Below are 14001 nucleotides of genomic sequence, written 5' to 3'. Positions count from 1 at the left end.
AACAGTAAACAACAGGTAAATAATGAACTTACGTGAAAGAAATTATTGTGAAACATGTACGTTAGGAACAGCTGTTGTTTTGTTTGGTGGATTCCTTGTTCATTTGGCGTTAGGGGCCATGTACACATTTGGTAAGTAACACCATTTGTAATCGTCATTTAACTAGGTGACATCTTTAAAAACTGTACCATCACAATCTGTTTCTAGTTGTTTGCTTTTAAATCTTGAATTAAGACATAAACACATATATAATTAAATAACAGCCTTGTTAAATTGAACTCATATTCCATATCGAATAGCAGACTGTTGTTGATTTAAATACATATTTGGTGCTTTAGATGTTGTGCAAGGAAAATTGCCCATTAATGTATGTCTAACTGATAATTTATAGGGAATTTCGCCCCATATTTCATTTCGTACATACGAAACCGTACGGATGATACAGAGATTAGAAATGTTGACAGTTTGTGGATAAATGCTGCCGGAACGATTGGGAATTGCCTTGGTCTAACTGTCGGTGGAATCTTTGCGCTCAAATTTGGAACCAGAATTGCAACCTTTATTGGAGCTGTCGTTTTCTGGTAAGTAGAAATCATTATTGCATTCGTAAGAGAACTATCACTAGTGTTTAAAGATGTATAATTGAATTAATAGTGTACGTTTCTTCAAAAAGATGTCTAAACAATGATGATTTTTCACACTTGTTGCATTGTATATTAGGCCCCTGACAATCAAATCTAAAAGCATAGTCAGAAATAAGGCATAAAATTATTAAGTTTCAGATGGCTTTTACAAGAAAAAAAATCAGAAGTTGAAGATGTACACACCCATTTTATAGTAAGAGTATATATGATAAAGGAAAGAAGAGGTTGTTTATTTTACAGGATTGCAAATGAATGAAGTTTCTTCTTTTCCGGATCGAGAAACATGATCTATATCCCTTAGATCAGACTTAAAATGAAATTAGAATAAGCGAAGGAATCAGTTTATTCTTTACTAATTATTTTCAATGTTTCATCAAAATATATTGCAAAGTATTTAAATAATGTATTTACAAAATAATTTTCAAATTCAAATTTATTTCAGTGGATCTGTAGCTGCGAGCTATTTCACTGTAAACGATTCGTTTATAGCTCTTGTACTGACCTATGGGTTGACAGGCTATCTCGGACATAAACTCACATACGGAACACCGGTCCAAACAGCCATTAAGGTAATGTTTTACTTATAAAGGTACCTGAAACATAGTTTTCCTTCAGTAAAATTTGAGGTCAGACAAAAATCCTCTTCACTCATAATATTAAGAAATACATAATAAATAGTGAAGAACTGTGTAACAAATATTGAGCCGCGTCATGAGAAAACCAACATAGTGCGTTTGCGACCAGCATGGATCTAGCGCATCCGCGCAGTCTGGTCAGGATCCATGCTGTTCGCTTGCAAAGCCTATTGCAATTAGAGAAACTGTTAGCGAACAGCAAAGATCGTGACCAGACTGCGCAAATGGTCTGGATCCATGCTGGTCGCAAACGCACTATATTTGTTTTCTTATGGTGCGGCTCAATTATAATGAATGCCCATTCCTAATGCAAATGTTGTAAATGTTTAAAAGAATTACGAGGGATGTTCTAAAATTTATGATACTAGCCTCATATCTTTATCATATCTGATCGGAACCATGAGCAAGATACATCAATAGGAAGATCAACTGCAACTGTCATTTATTTGGAGAAATTGTGCCTTTAAAATTAAATTTGAAAGATATATAAGATGCTGGTTTACTTCAGTTAAATCTTTATCTCATATATGCTTATGCGCGTGCACTCAATGCCGTTTCAGTGTTAAGTGTTTCTTAATACATTAAACTAATGATATACGTAATTATAAAAAAAGTGTAGACTAACACATAAATCTTGTTATCATTACATGAATGCTTGTGCATAATAAACGGTTGTACAGGTGACAAAAAGTGTGTCGATCAGACATTTTATTCAAAGGAACTATGTTTAGTACAACAAGTTGATACTTAAAATACATCGCTTTTTTAAGTAATCGCATTTGCAAGTTTATTGAGACGAACTTGTATATCAATAAAAGCAAACTCTTTACTACAAGATCTGGTCATAAAAGGTTTGCTCGTATTTAGATTCACTGTTGTTTTATTTTCTGCTTCTTTGGAATTGAAGACTCCGGCAGGTATAATTGTTACGGTGTCTTACTTTTTATTTGATACTAAACCGCGATTCACGATGGTACGATGGTAAAAAAGCAATGGCGCGATATCACGATGATGAAACAACGATGGTACGATGGTGAAAACGCGATGGCACGATGATGAAATCGCGATGGTACGATGGTGAAATGTCGATGTAATATCGCGTTTTCATCATCGTGCTATCGTGTTTTCACCATCGTACCATCGTGCCATCGCGTTTTCATCATTGTACCGTCGTGCCATCACATTTTCACCATCGTACCATCGCGTTTTCACCATCCATCGCGTTTTCACCATCGTACCATCGCGTTTTCACCATCGTGCCATCGCGTTATCACCATCGTACCATCGCGGTTTCACCATCGTACCATTGTGTTTTCACAATCGTACCATCGCGTTTTCACCATCGTACCATCGCCTTCCTGTTAGAAATGCGTAGTTCCGTGCACTTGTATTTTTGTCAACAATAGATGAATGTATCTCAATGTATTTTGTGAGAAATTTACCAGTTAGATTCTGCTGTTTTGCAAAGTGTTTTATAAAATGGTCAGTGCTCAGTTCATTAAAACTGTGTAAAATCTTCAAGGCCACGTCCTTTTGGATTTTATGTATGCATGAAAGTAAATAAACAGCTGGATGTAATAGTCACATGATATTATTCAAACTCAGCTTATCCTTGTTAGGATGTAGAAGGTGCACAGTGAAATGTGAAAATGAGATTTATCAAGCCTGTATTTTACTGACACATGTACTGTACTACTGCGCATGACCACCGGAAGGCGATGGTACGATGGTGAAAATGCAATGGTACGATGGTGATGACGCGTTGGTTCGATGGTGAAAACGCGATGGCACGATGGTGAAAACGCGATGGTACGATGGTGATAATGCGATGGTACGATGATGAAAACGCGATTGCACGATGGTGAAAACGCGATGGTACGATGATGAAAACGCGATTGTTCGATGATACGATGGTGAAAACGCGATGGTACGATGATGAAAACGCGATATTACATCGACATTTCATCATCGTACCATCGCATCATCGCGATGTCATCATCGTGCCATCGCGTTTTCACCATCGTACCATCGTTGTTTCATCATCGTGCCATCGCACCATTGCGTTTTCGTCATCGTACCATCGTACATCGCGGTTTAGGATTCAATAAAAAGTCACGATTGTCCAAACGGAACACCGTAAATTGTACTCCGCTTCAGACAGTGCAAGAGGCACGAAGGATGTTGCACATTTCAAGAACATACTTCTGTTATTTTACCTCGTTGTTTTCTATGAACCAAAAGACTATTCTGAAAGATGCGAGTTTATCAACAATCAAAACATCGGTCGTTGAGTACCATGTGGTGACCATGAAAAGTAAAATTTCAGAGTATGACGTTAGGTTAAGGGAAACCTTCAAGGTGTTTTATCACAATATTTCTACGATCTAGAGATGATACCCAAACATCTGAAAGAACAGTAAATCCACCAAATCAACATTTTACTGGAAAATATGTCAAACTACTGTTATCATGAAATAAGCAATATGTGCGTCTGCACTTGATTAGTTGTTAAGGTTGTTGAAAATCTAGCCTAAAGTGCCACCTCTTTACGATCATGGAAGTGTGCCCTCATGGCAAAACCTTGTGTGGTATATCCATCGATTAAACACACGAATGCATTGTTTATTTGTCAGTTACGTATATGATATAAATAACTTTATAACTAATATTTGTTGGATCTCATTGTGGCTAGTCAAACGAATGTTTGGTAAAGGCAAATCTCTGTAACATTAATTAGTTATATTGGTGAACTAACACTAGAGAGTACTTACATGTTTGCAGTGGCTTCCTGAACATTCCACACTGGCTGCAGGGATAATCGTCAGTGGAACTGGTGGTGGCTCCCTCATATTTAACCAAGTCATAACAGGATATATCAATCCAGATAATCTATCTCCAGACTTAACTACAGAAGATGGTGGTAGGTAAGGTATTATTAAAACATCTGACACGTTTAATAATTCCAAATAATGGCTTAAAACCAGCTTGAAATGTGCGAATCACTTAAATTAAGGGCAAATATCTCAAAAACAAGCATACAAACCTATACATTTGATGTCGCCATATCATAGGACATATGTTTATTTAAGACTGTTAGAAGTTTTATTAAAATCTACACTGTTGAAAAATGCTATTCGCGAAAATGTTATGAAAATTGTGATTTTCCCATAGACTCCCTTATGAAAACTTGCGTGATGTCCTAATTTTTCAAATAAGTATAGCAAAAACTTAAGCACACCACCATTTCTTTTTATTTGCCTTATTTTCTAAGTATATTTTGCAGTTTTGAAAAATCTGAGTTTAATCAAATTCGACATTGTAGAAACAAATTTGATCCGAACGTGCAGAAGTACCTTAATACAAGAAGCCGAAAAAGCAGGTTCAACTGTATTGCTTATTGTGTTTTCCATTTGACAGATATTTCACCCAACCAGAGTTACTTGGTAGAGTACCGACTTGCTTTCTTGTCCTCGGTGCAACTTACTTTGGTCTACAGCTTATTGGTATCGCATGTTTGTCAGACCCACCTCCAAATAATCAACAGGTCTGACCAACATGATATATTTTATTCAGTTAGCAACCAATAAGCAGAACTGCATTACCCCATATTTTATATGGGATGATATGTTAAGCGAATACAAGCACTTTAGAATTATTTGCCACACAATCCTTTCTCTCTTTTAATTTGCGAGTTTTACGAACGGTACGATTACCTTTAGTCTGTAAAATTAAATGGTACACTAGAAAAATGCTGCATTGATATGAGTTGCACAACATGCTCTTAAAATGTGCTTAAATCTTCTATACATCTTACAGTTTTGATACAGATAAATCTCAATTACTCGAACATGAGACACTGGACATTCCGAATAAGTCAAGTAATACAATTGTTTTACACAATATTCTCCATACATTCCTGTGAAAGCTCAAACATTGGTAAGTCAACACCCGATCAACACCCGATCCCAGTGACTCAAAAATGGTTTTCAAACATCTTTATTATGCATTGTATCTGTATTTAGCTAGACCTTTTAAGATTTGAGGCAAGATGAAATTTGCACAGACAGTTTGCGGAAACGGCGTTGAAAATTTTATTTTTGTAATTACACAATAGATCTACGAATGTAATGTCCATTCGTTATTTATTTTTTAAAAAATCATATATACAATGCTTTTTTTTCTTACGGACGACTTTTGCATCCATATATTGACTGGTTTAAAAAATGCGCCAACCCACAAATAATGGATATCAACTGCCTTTCGAAGTTACTGTTAATATGTTTCACTAATAAGTATTACTGCAGCAATGTGAGTAGTAAAGTTTAATTTTTGTCAGTTTGAACAACATATGTCTTTCACCGATTCTAATTGTGTTTATCGCAACTCTTTTTGCTTTGCAACTGTTCAATCATTTGCAACAGTTCAGTCATCAGCTAAACTTCTTTCGACTAACGTAATTTATATATTCATTTACAAATTTGAAAGCATCATTGGTAACGCATAAAACTCTAAAAGAGAATGTTTATTTCATCTTTGTAAAGGTAAATTCTGATTTTGGGGAAATATCAAAGTCTAAGTCTAACAAGTTACCTGTAGAACTTAAAAGTTATAAAAGCAAAGAAGACGTTTCACACGAAGTCAGTGGACAAGTTGCAGTTGTTCATGACAACTTGGGATACAAACACGATGAACGCACGGAGCAGAGCTTTGCACAAAGAGCAACTGAGCTTCCTGATAACACGATGGAATACGAAAATAAAGAAATGTCAACAGAAGACAGGTGAAGATACGAAAGTATCATATTTTTGTTGAGTCCGTGTTATATTATAATTTTTTCTGTACCAAAACAACAAAACTATCTTTCTCATGCACATTTATTTGTATTGGAAAAAAAAAACATTTTTTTTTAAATTAGCTTCAATGCCATATATGCAGTGTATTTAGATGACAAATAATATTGGATTATGTCATGTTTATAGAAATAATCCATTTGTTTTCATTGTGAAGTTTTCGCTCTTAGAAAAAAAAAGAAAAGTTGTCCCATATATTTTGAAATATTCCAAGGGTATTTCAATTAATCAACGCAGCTGAACACTCTTATAAGAAGGTGCATGTTGGTTAAAGAAGATGAAATTGATCTAAATGCTCCTTTATCAGTATGAGCTAAGACCACTTTTGCTTGACTCCCCCGAATTTCACGTAATATACAATGTATGTGTATCGTTTGATTTCACTTATTTATGTCTATATTAAACATATCTTAATTTTACAGTATTCCCAAAGAACTTAGTATTATGGAAGCAATTAAGTTTGCTCTAAGATGCCGCAGTTTCTATGTAGTATGGCTGACAATAATGCTGATGAACGGAGGCATGCAGTTTATAAATGGCCTTTACAAGGTATAGAAATTCTAAAATATAAACTTACAACTCTTCCTTGACGAAAATTAGGTTGTGTACATTGTGTATTTGTGACATTGTTTGTAGCGCTTCTGTTTGCAAATTGCAAATATTTAGATTTTGTGATGTTTGACGGAAACAAAACTGTGAAATTATCAATTGATAAACCCTTGTTTTACAATAATGATTTCAGGCTTATGAGCTTACATTTATAGATGATGACCACTTTCTAGCATTAGTAGGCTCATTGGCTGCCGTATTTAATTGCATTGGACGTCCGATCTGGGGAGCTGTTATGGACAAAACAGGCTTCAGGGTATGTTTTTACGTGACTTGTACAGACTTGTACAGATATTCAAAATATCTGTTATCCTTTCATATGCCTATGTTCTTTTGTGAAGTTTTACGTATATCTTCACACAGGCTTATTATGAAAACTTCAAAGTTTCATTTTATATACATATATACACTTACGTTCAAATATTGAAGAAGTCAACATTTTCAAAAAGAAAAAGATTAAAATATCGCCCCTTTCACAAATTACCACCTCATTCTGTGGTAAAGGCCAGTTGCATGTTTCTGTGGATACACTTAATTTAGGATTTCAGTCGTCCGTTGTTGCAGATGAATGTCTGTTTTTTTTTAATATTCCAACAGAATAATCTATTTGGAACTCTATAAAAGTGAACGTAGAAATTATTGAAGAAGAATGGCATTTGAAGTATATTTTGAAACTGTTAACTTTGAATATTTTCTTTACTGAAATGTACATATATGCAATGTGTTAATCTCATTAAAATGTTAAATGTTTATCATAAAGTTGTATGATAACATGCAATAACATATATCATGAAGTACCCTTATTGTCTGCTTCCGCTGTAGAAAGGTTTGCAGATACAATGTACAAGCCGCATGATTGACAGTTGTAATAATACCTAAAACATGAACATAAATGACACAACACATTTTACTCGAAATTGGTGATTTTGAAGATTGTGTACACGTACAGGTTTTTATATGAATTACAAAATAACATTTACCCTTTCGCTAACTCTGTCGTCCATCTTTTGTAATTTAAATTTACTAATGGCTGTTAATTAGTTAGAATGTGCCTGTTACAAATATTCTATTTTATTCAAAGTAAATTCAAAAGTTCATTTTTGTTAACACTTTGATAAGCGTTTGTGTTTTTATTATTTCATTGATACTTTCTAAGGTTGCAATCCGTTGTGTATCTGGGGGATTTGTAATTCTACTTGCTACACTACTTCTTACCGAATATTTGCCGAAGTATCTGTTTTTGGTGTGGATTTGTGCTTTGTATTTCTTCTTCTGTGGAATTTGGTCCATTATGCCAGCAACTCTTGCTAAACTTCTGGGTCCACAACACATGGCTATCAACTACGGGATCATTTATACGGGACTGGTAATAATTTCATAATTGAGTATCTAAAACTGTTATTGCATTTGTAACGAACCACGAAGGCAAAAGCTAGCTTTAGGTATAAATGTTTGACTCCTGCTGTTTTTGATCACATGCCCCTCATCTCTGTAGCTTCAAACACCGCTTGTTGTGTAGAAATATTTCATGTGAAGAAACTGAAGAAGTTAGCTCACGGGAGATTGGTTGTTCTACCCACCAGGTACTAACCAGTGCCTGAAACGATAATTACCAAGTTGTGCCGTTGTGACTAATTACAAAAACAATTCCGTGCTTGAAGGCATAGCAATCAGTTTGGCCTTTTATTTTTGCAAAAATGCACCAACCATAATTACTATCTTAGTTTTGGCAAGTCACTAAGCGTAAGAAAAAGTGCAAACCTTCTTAAAATATTAAAAATCTATATATTTATTAAACTGAAATAATTTTGATATGTTTAGTTAAACATACAAATGTAAACATGTAAAATTCTTAATTTCGCAGTCCTTGGTCAGCATACTAGGCAGTCTTTTCGGAACGTCGTTAAAGGCAGTGATTGGATGGCATGGGTTGTTTTATATGGCAGCCGGACTTGGAGCTTTAGGTTTGTAGAAGCCAAAATCCCTATATTTGTTTTCAAATTTACACACAAAATAATAGACATTAAGTCACTCGTTATTATATACAAATGACGAATTCGACAATTTTAGGGCATTGAAAAGTAATATGCTAAATATATTTCTTTATTGGACAAGTAAAGTATTGATTCATTCTGGTATAATGTCTGGTAAAATTGTACCACACATGATATGATGATGCTGTGTATTTGTAACTCTAGTCACGGAATAAATCTAATGTAGATTTAATCATAAGGAGATCATTTGGAAGCATAAAAATTGGAATGTGTGTGCACAGCAAGTCCAAGACAATGAAACACTATCTACAAACATATTGTTTCACTTTCAATTGACTATATCATAAAACAAAACAAACGATGTGTATATGTTAAGTCAGCTTGAATTTATAACATTTAATAAAATATCACACGAAGATCAATGTTAAAATAATTTTATTTCAGTGTTTCTTATTTCGTTCTTATTCAATGGAGTAGACCGCAAAGGGAAAAGAATATGAAAGACATCGTGATGATGATAACCAAAATATCGCCAAACAAAAGTATTTACTTCTGAACTCAAGGAGCAATGGCAAACAAACACGCTGATTAAGGATATGGGCGAGATATGTTTAAACAGAATCATTGTAACATTAATGCATGTTACTATCTCACACACTTTTGTTTTCTGATCATTGTTGCTATTATGTATTCATCTTGTTAGCTGCTTTACAAAGTGTTGCGATTTTTTTGTTAATTTGATGTTACTTGTGTACAATATTCTGAATATCTTGGTGTGTTGTCTACATGTATGTGTATTAATTTTCAAACAAGTATACTATGATCTCTCCCTAAATGTCACTGTTTATGTATGGAACGCGCTCGCTTTCGCTTGTATAACGTTTCACAAGATAAATATTTGAATTTCTAGGAAGATGGAAACTTATAAAACACAATCATTTAAACAAAAACATTTCCTAGGCTTTGTTGATATTAATGTATTTTACTTCACTGAAGTAAATAAAATAAAATACAGATGTTATAATTATCGATGTACCAATGAGGTTACCTAAAAGTTAGTCTACACAAATTATCACTGCAGCACACGTGACATGTCGCCGTCCGGTTAGATGCATGGCTTCCTAGGCTAGTGGTGCTAACCATAATTAAGGTATATCTGGTTGTTGTTGGTGAACATGTGTTCAGTATATTTATATCTATTCTTTGGAATATAAAACAAGAATCTATGAGACATCCATAGTTCTATTAAAAATTTGCATGAGAAAACATACAAACTTTATGACATGCTTATGTTTGATATTTCTGTTTATCATTTGAAATCAATATAATTAGAAAGAAACTGAATTGGACATGTTATCTTGGTTTCATCACAACGGATAACTCAGAGTCTGAACGTATAGCAGTTTTAAAAGATGAAAGCGCTAACCGTCACAATCATCAATGTACGAATACCTTTACTTATTTGAGCCGTGCCATAAGAAAACCAACATAGTGGCTTTGCGTCCGCGCAGTCTTGTCAGGATCCATGCTGTTCGCTTTCAAAGCCTATTGCAATTAGAGAAACCGTTAGCGAACAGCATGGATTCTGACCAGACTGCGCTGATGCGCAGGCGCGCAGGCTGGTCTGGATCCATGCTGGTCGCAAAGCCACTATGTTGGTTTTCTCATGGCGCGGCTCATTTATTCCATTTCGTTAAGTGAAAATACAAATATATTCGAAAAAGAAAACGTTTATCTTGTTTCTTGTATAACAGCAGTATAGACACACTGCAAATTATGAGATCAATTATGTATAATTTTGCGAATGCACTTAATTTAATAAATATGACACACTAATCAAATTCAATATTTCATTTCAATAAACAGAGAGTTTAATCAGTTCCATACTGAAGGCTCGTAACCATGAATATAACTGAATCATTTAGAAAAGCTTTCACGGTGTTGTGAATTAATATGCACGTACATGATAGTGAGCTAATTACAAGGCATAGCGAAAGACAAAACTGAAATTTTCTCACGTCGCTGATTACAGAAGTGCTCTGTGTTCATGTATAACTTTGATGATAGTTACTCGGATGTTGTATTCGAGACGAGCGGATTTTGACAGGACTGGACCACACGAGGAGCTACTGTTATCATGACTCTTGTATCAAAAACAACCATCTTTTTTATTCAAACATTTTCAGAAGGCCAAACACGCAAACGGATTTTCACCTAGTGCAGCACTGATCTTGGTTTCTGCTAGTTCAATTTTGTTTTAGATGTACAAGTAATATTTTACAGAACATTTGTATTAATGACGTAGGTATTTTCATATTGATGTGCAAATTTTGTATTGTGTGCGTGACATAATTTGTGACATTATCTTAATCTCTGTCGCCGAATATAATCGTTTATTATTATTATTATTCACATGTAATGAAAAGATTATTAGCTGTGCACTTGAAATATGCACTCGTTTTTTCCCGGAATGATACTGCACTCCTAAAATCGCGCAATATTGATGGTACAGAGCTCGTGCATATTTCTCCATACTATTTGGACTCGCTTAGCATTTTATATATTGAGAATTGATAATGATAATAAAAAGGCTGAGATAAATTATGCATGCTTCAAGTACAATAATTTCAAATAAATAGAACAACTTACAGTAGATCCTACGAACCACGGGCAATAGTTTTAAGTATTCACTGGCAAGCCATTTAGTATTGTGTTGCTCGATGTCAACATATTCCATTTGATATACATTTTCTATACTATTAGGCATACCAGCGAGGAGAAATCAAAGCCCTGAGGACTGTAAGGAAGCGTAGCTCAACCGGTATGCATTTTAATGGAGAAGCTAGGCAAGAAAAGACTCCATCATTTTGCAATATTTCCTAAAGTTTCCAGTTGGTTTTGTTAACTCATTGAACCCAAAAAGTAACCCACATCAAGACCAAAGTCAGTAAAGGTTACTCAAATCATAATCTTTGACTAGACTCTAGATCTAATAGGGAACCAATGTCTGTATGTATGAAGTCTGATCATCAGTAAAAGCAGACGAAGGCTTTAAGGTCGCGTTGACCTCGACACGAAAATCAATAGGGGTTGTTTATGTCTTTGGCAAGGTTCTAAGAAAATCAAACGGACTAGACTGAAAGCAGGTTCGACAGACAATCATGACAGGATCTTCCAAAGTGAGATGTCAATGCATAAAACTAAGATATCAAACAGAGTAAATGTTAAAATATTTATTTTCTAAACTGTGTAACAAATTTTAAAAAATCTTACAAACCCACACCCTATTACCTGATGTCCACCACGCCGACGGATGCGGCTGCCACAGAGGTAGGAAATCAATAACGGCGAGTAGTGGTGTTAGTTTTTTGAGCTGTATTTTTTCATTTCGACTTTCCATGAAGATATTCTGGTGCAAGCATACGTGTAAATGCCTAAACATATTATATGGTTAATCCTGGCCGCCAGCTTTGCGAAATAAAGAAGAATTCAGCTGTTAAAATTGGACGTTTATTAAAATTGATGCGAAAATCATATTCAACGGCCCAATTCGAAGTGTTTACAAAATAATTTGATCTAGTTTACCTCACACGTCAAACGATCAATCATCTGGGGATAATCCTGGCAAGTACGCCTACACCGACGTTCTGACTCTCCAAAGGGACCCGGGTATAGTCGCGTATGATAAACTTTACCGCAGAGGGCATTTTTAAATGATGCCCATCCCGCCGAGGAGTCAAAATATAGGATATCGTTTACGGCCGAGGGTATTTGGTGTAAAAACGTCTATTTTGGCTGTTTGTTTTGCTTTTTAGACCTGGGAGGTCATGGAATTATTTGCAGTAAGCATTGTTTATACTTGTGTTTAATTATCGGCGATTTTCAATGGCGAACACCGCTGTAACACGGTGTTAATCAGTCTAGATTGAACTTCTATCTACCTCCGACGTTGTTTTGCTACTATAAGTCTTCGTTTTGTAAACTCGATTTTGTTTCAATTTACTTAATCATAAAATATACAGATATAATGATATCGTAAGTCCTGATGGTATCGGTACTTGCCTTCTTGCAGGATTCAGTGTTGAATTTATGGTTTATATTAAATGATAAATCGTTTTGCAATCAGTCTAGATTGTATTTATATATATCTCATACATTGCATACAATCTGTTACTGTACATGTATAGAGCTGTTTTGTCACTAAAAGTCTTCGTTTTGTAAAATCATTTTTGTTTCTTTTTTTTATCATAATATACAGATATTTGCTGCCAGCAATGAAATCCTAAGTCATGGTACGTGCTGGATTCAGTGTTGAATATAGGTTAATATTAAATATCAAGCTGTTTTCCATTATCAAGCTTTCATACTAAGAGGCTACTGATAATAACATAGTTCTACATAAAAGATCAGTTAGGCAAGAAAATTTAAATATATTTTTTGTCAGTGGCGTAAGTCAAGTGATCTGATCTAAATAAAGCTGTTATTCATAAATCGTTTACAGAAATGTTCTAAACAATTTATCTTGTATTCAGTTTCAGAACCAAAGATGTGTCCATTACTGTAACAATGATTTTGAAGTTAACACTGGAGTGATTGACCATTTAGTTAATTGTCATGTCAAGAGAGATCTATCAAAATGAAATGGAAATAACTAAACCACCTATTATTACCGAGTTACTATCTGAAATGAAGATATCATTCTGATCGATCTCTCTTGACAACTTTAAAGATGTATTCAGTTTTGATATTTTTCCCTGTAACTTCGATAAATGCCCACACGCTGGTCGCTAGAAATGAATATTTCATCTTCGTTTGGAATCACGTCAGTATATGTTTTTCTGTCTTATATCCAGCATTCCAAATGTTTTCATCTAATTCCAGTTCCCTGTAACTGAATGGTCAATCACTCTAGCGTAAGCTGCAAATCAGTGTCTTAGCATTTTTTTTAAAATCAATTCTCATATATTTCAAATATATGCTTAAATATACTACTCGACAAACTGTGTTAAACTATATGATCTGATGTGTATTTAAATGAAAGCTGTATATAATAATTGCAAAACGATTTAATATCTAACATTAAACTTCAACACTGAATCCTGCAAGAACGCAAGTACCAGGACTTAAGAGATCATTATTTCTGTATATTTCATCATAAAAGAAATTGAAACAAAAATAAATTTACAAAATAAACATTTACAGCAGGAGAACCAATCTATACATGTAGCAGATAGTATGCAATGTCTGAGATAGATAGAAATACAATCTA

At 34.5% G+C, this 14001-nt stretch overlaps 2 protein-coding genes across 2 annotated transcripts; both read left to right on the top strand.

Annotated features, from left to right (window-relative positions):
• On the top strand, window positions 1-5737 carry LOC128546223 (uncharacterized). Its single transcript, XM_053538438.1, has 5 exons — window positions 1-131; window positions 392-581; window positions 1087-1213; window positions 4061-4203; window positions 4697-5737. Exons 1-5 carry the CDS (start codon window positions 23-25, stop codon window positions 4827-4829), a joined length of 702 nt encoding a protein of 233 aa, XP_053394413.1. The 5' UTR covers window positions 1-22; the 3' UTR covers window positions 4830-5737.
• LOC128555616 (oxalate:formate antiporter-like) lies at window positions 5737-11044 on the top strand. The gene is made up of 6 exons (XM_053538439.1): window positions 5737-6059; window positions 6552-6678; window positions 6872-6994; window positions 7895-8104; window positions 8603-8702; window positions 9177-11044. The coding sequence occupies exons 1-6, from the start codon at window positions 6022-6024 to the stop codon at window positions 9230-9232; spliced, it is 654 nt and encodes a 217-aa protein (XP_053394414.1). The 5' UTR covers window positions 5737-6021; the 3' UTR covers window positions 9233-11044.
• The last annotated feature ends 2957 nt before the right edge of the window (window positions 11045-14001 follow it).

Source organism: Mercenaria mercenaria, chromosome 3, assembly GCF_021730395.1.
Source record: "Mercenaria mercenaria strain notata chromosome 3, MADL_Memer_1, whole genome shotgun sequence".
Lineage (NCBI taxonomy): Eukaryota > Metazoa > Mollusca > Bivalvia > Venerida > Veneridae > Mercenaria > Mercenaria mercenaria.
Note: the sequence above shows the minus strand (reverse complement) of the source record. Positions and strands in the feature narration are given on the sequence as shown.

What these genes read in the sequence shown, in the direction of transcription:
- LOC128546223 (XM_053538438.1), top strand. Translation starts at nt 23, where the DNA reads ATGAACTTACGTGAAAGAAATTATTGTGAAACATGTACGTTAGGAACA. An exon ending in ATTGGAGCTGTCGTTTTCTG is followed by an intron (nt 582 to 1,086) that starts GTAAGTAGAAAT and finishes AATTTATTTCAG; the next exon opens with TGGATCTGTAGCTGCGAGCT. An exon ending in CGGTCCAAACAGCCATTAAG is followed by an intron (nt 1,214 to 4,060) that starts GTAATGTTTTAC and finishes ACATGTTTGCAG; the next exon opens with TGGCTTCCTGAACATTCCAC.
- LOC128555616 (XM_053538439.1), top strand. Translation starts at nt 6,022, where the DNA reads ATGGAATACGAAAATAAAGAAATGTCAACAGAAGACAG. An exon ending in GAAATGTCAACAGAAGACAG is followed by an intron (nt 6,060 to 6,551) that starts GTGAAGATACGA and finishes TTAATTTTACAG; the next exon opens with TATTCCCAAAGAACTTAGTA. An exon ending in AGCCGGACTTGGAGCTTTAG is followed by an intron (nt 8,703 to 9,176) that starts GTTTGTAGAAGC and finishes ATTTTATTTCAG; the next exon opens with TGTTTCTTATTTCGTTCTTA.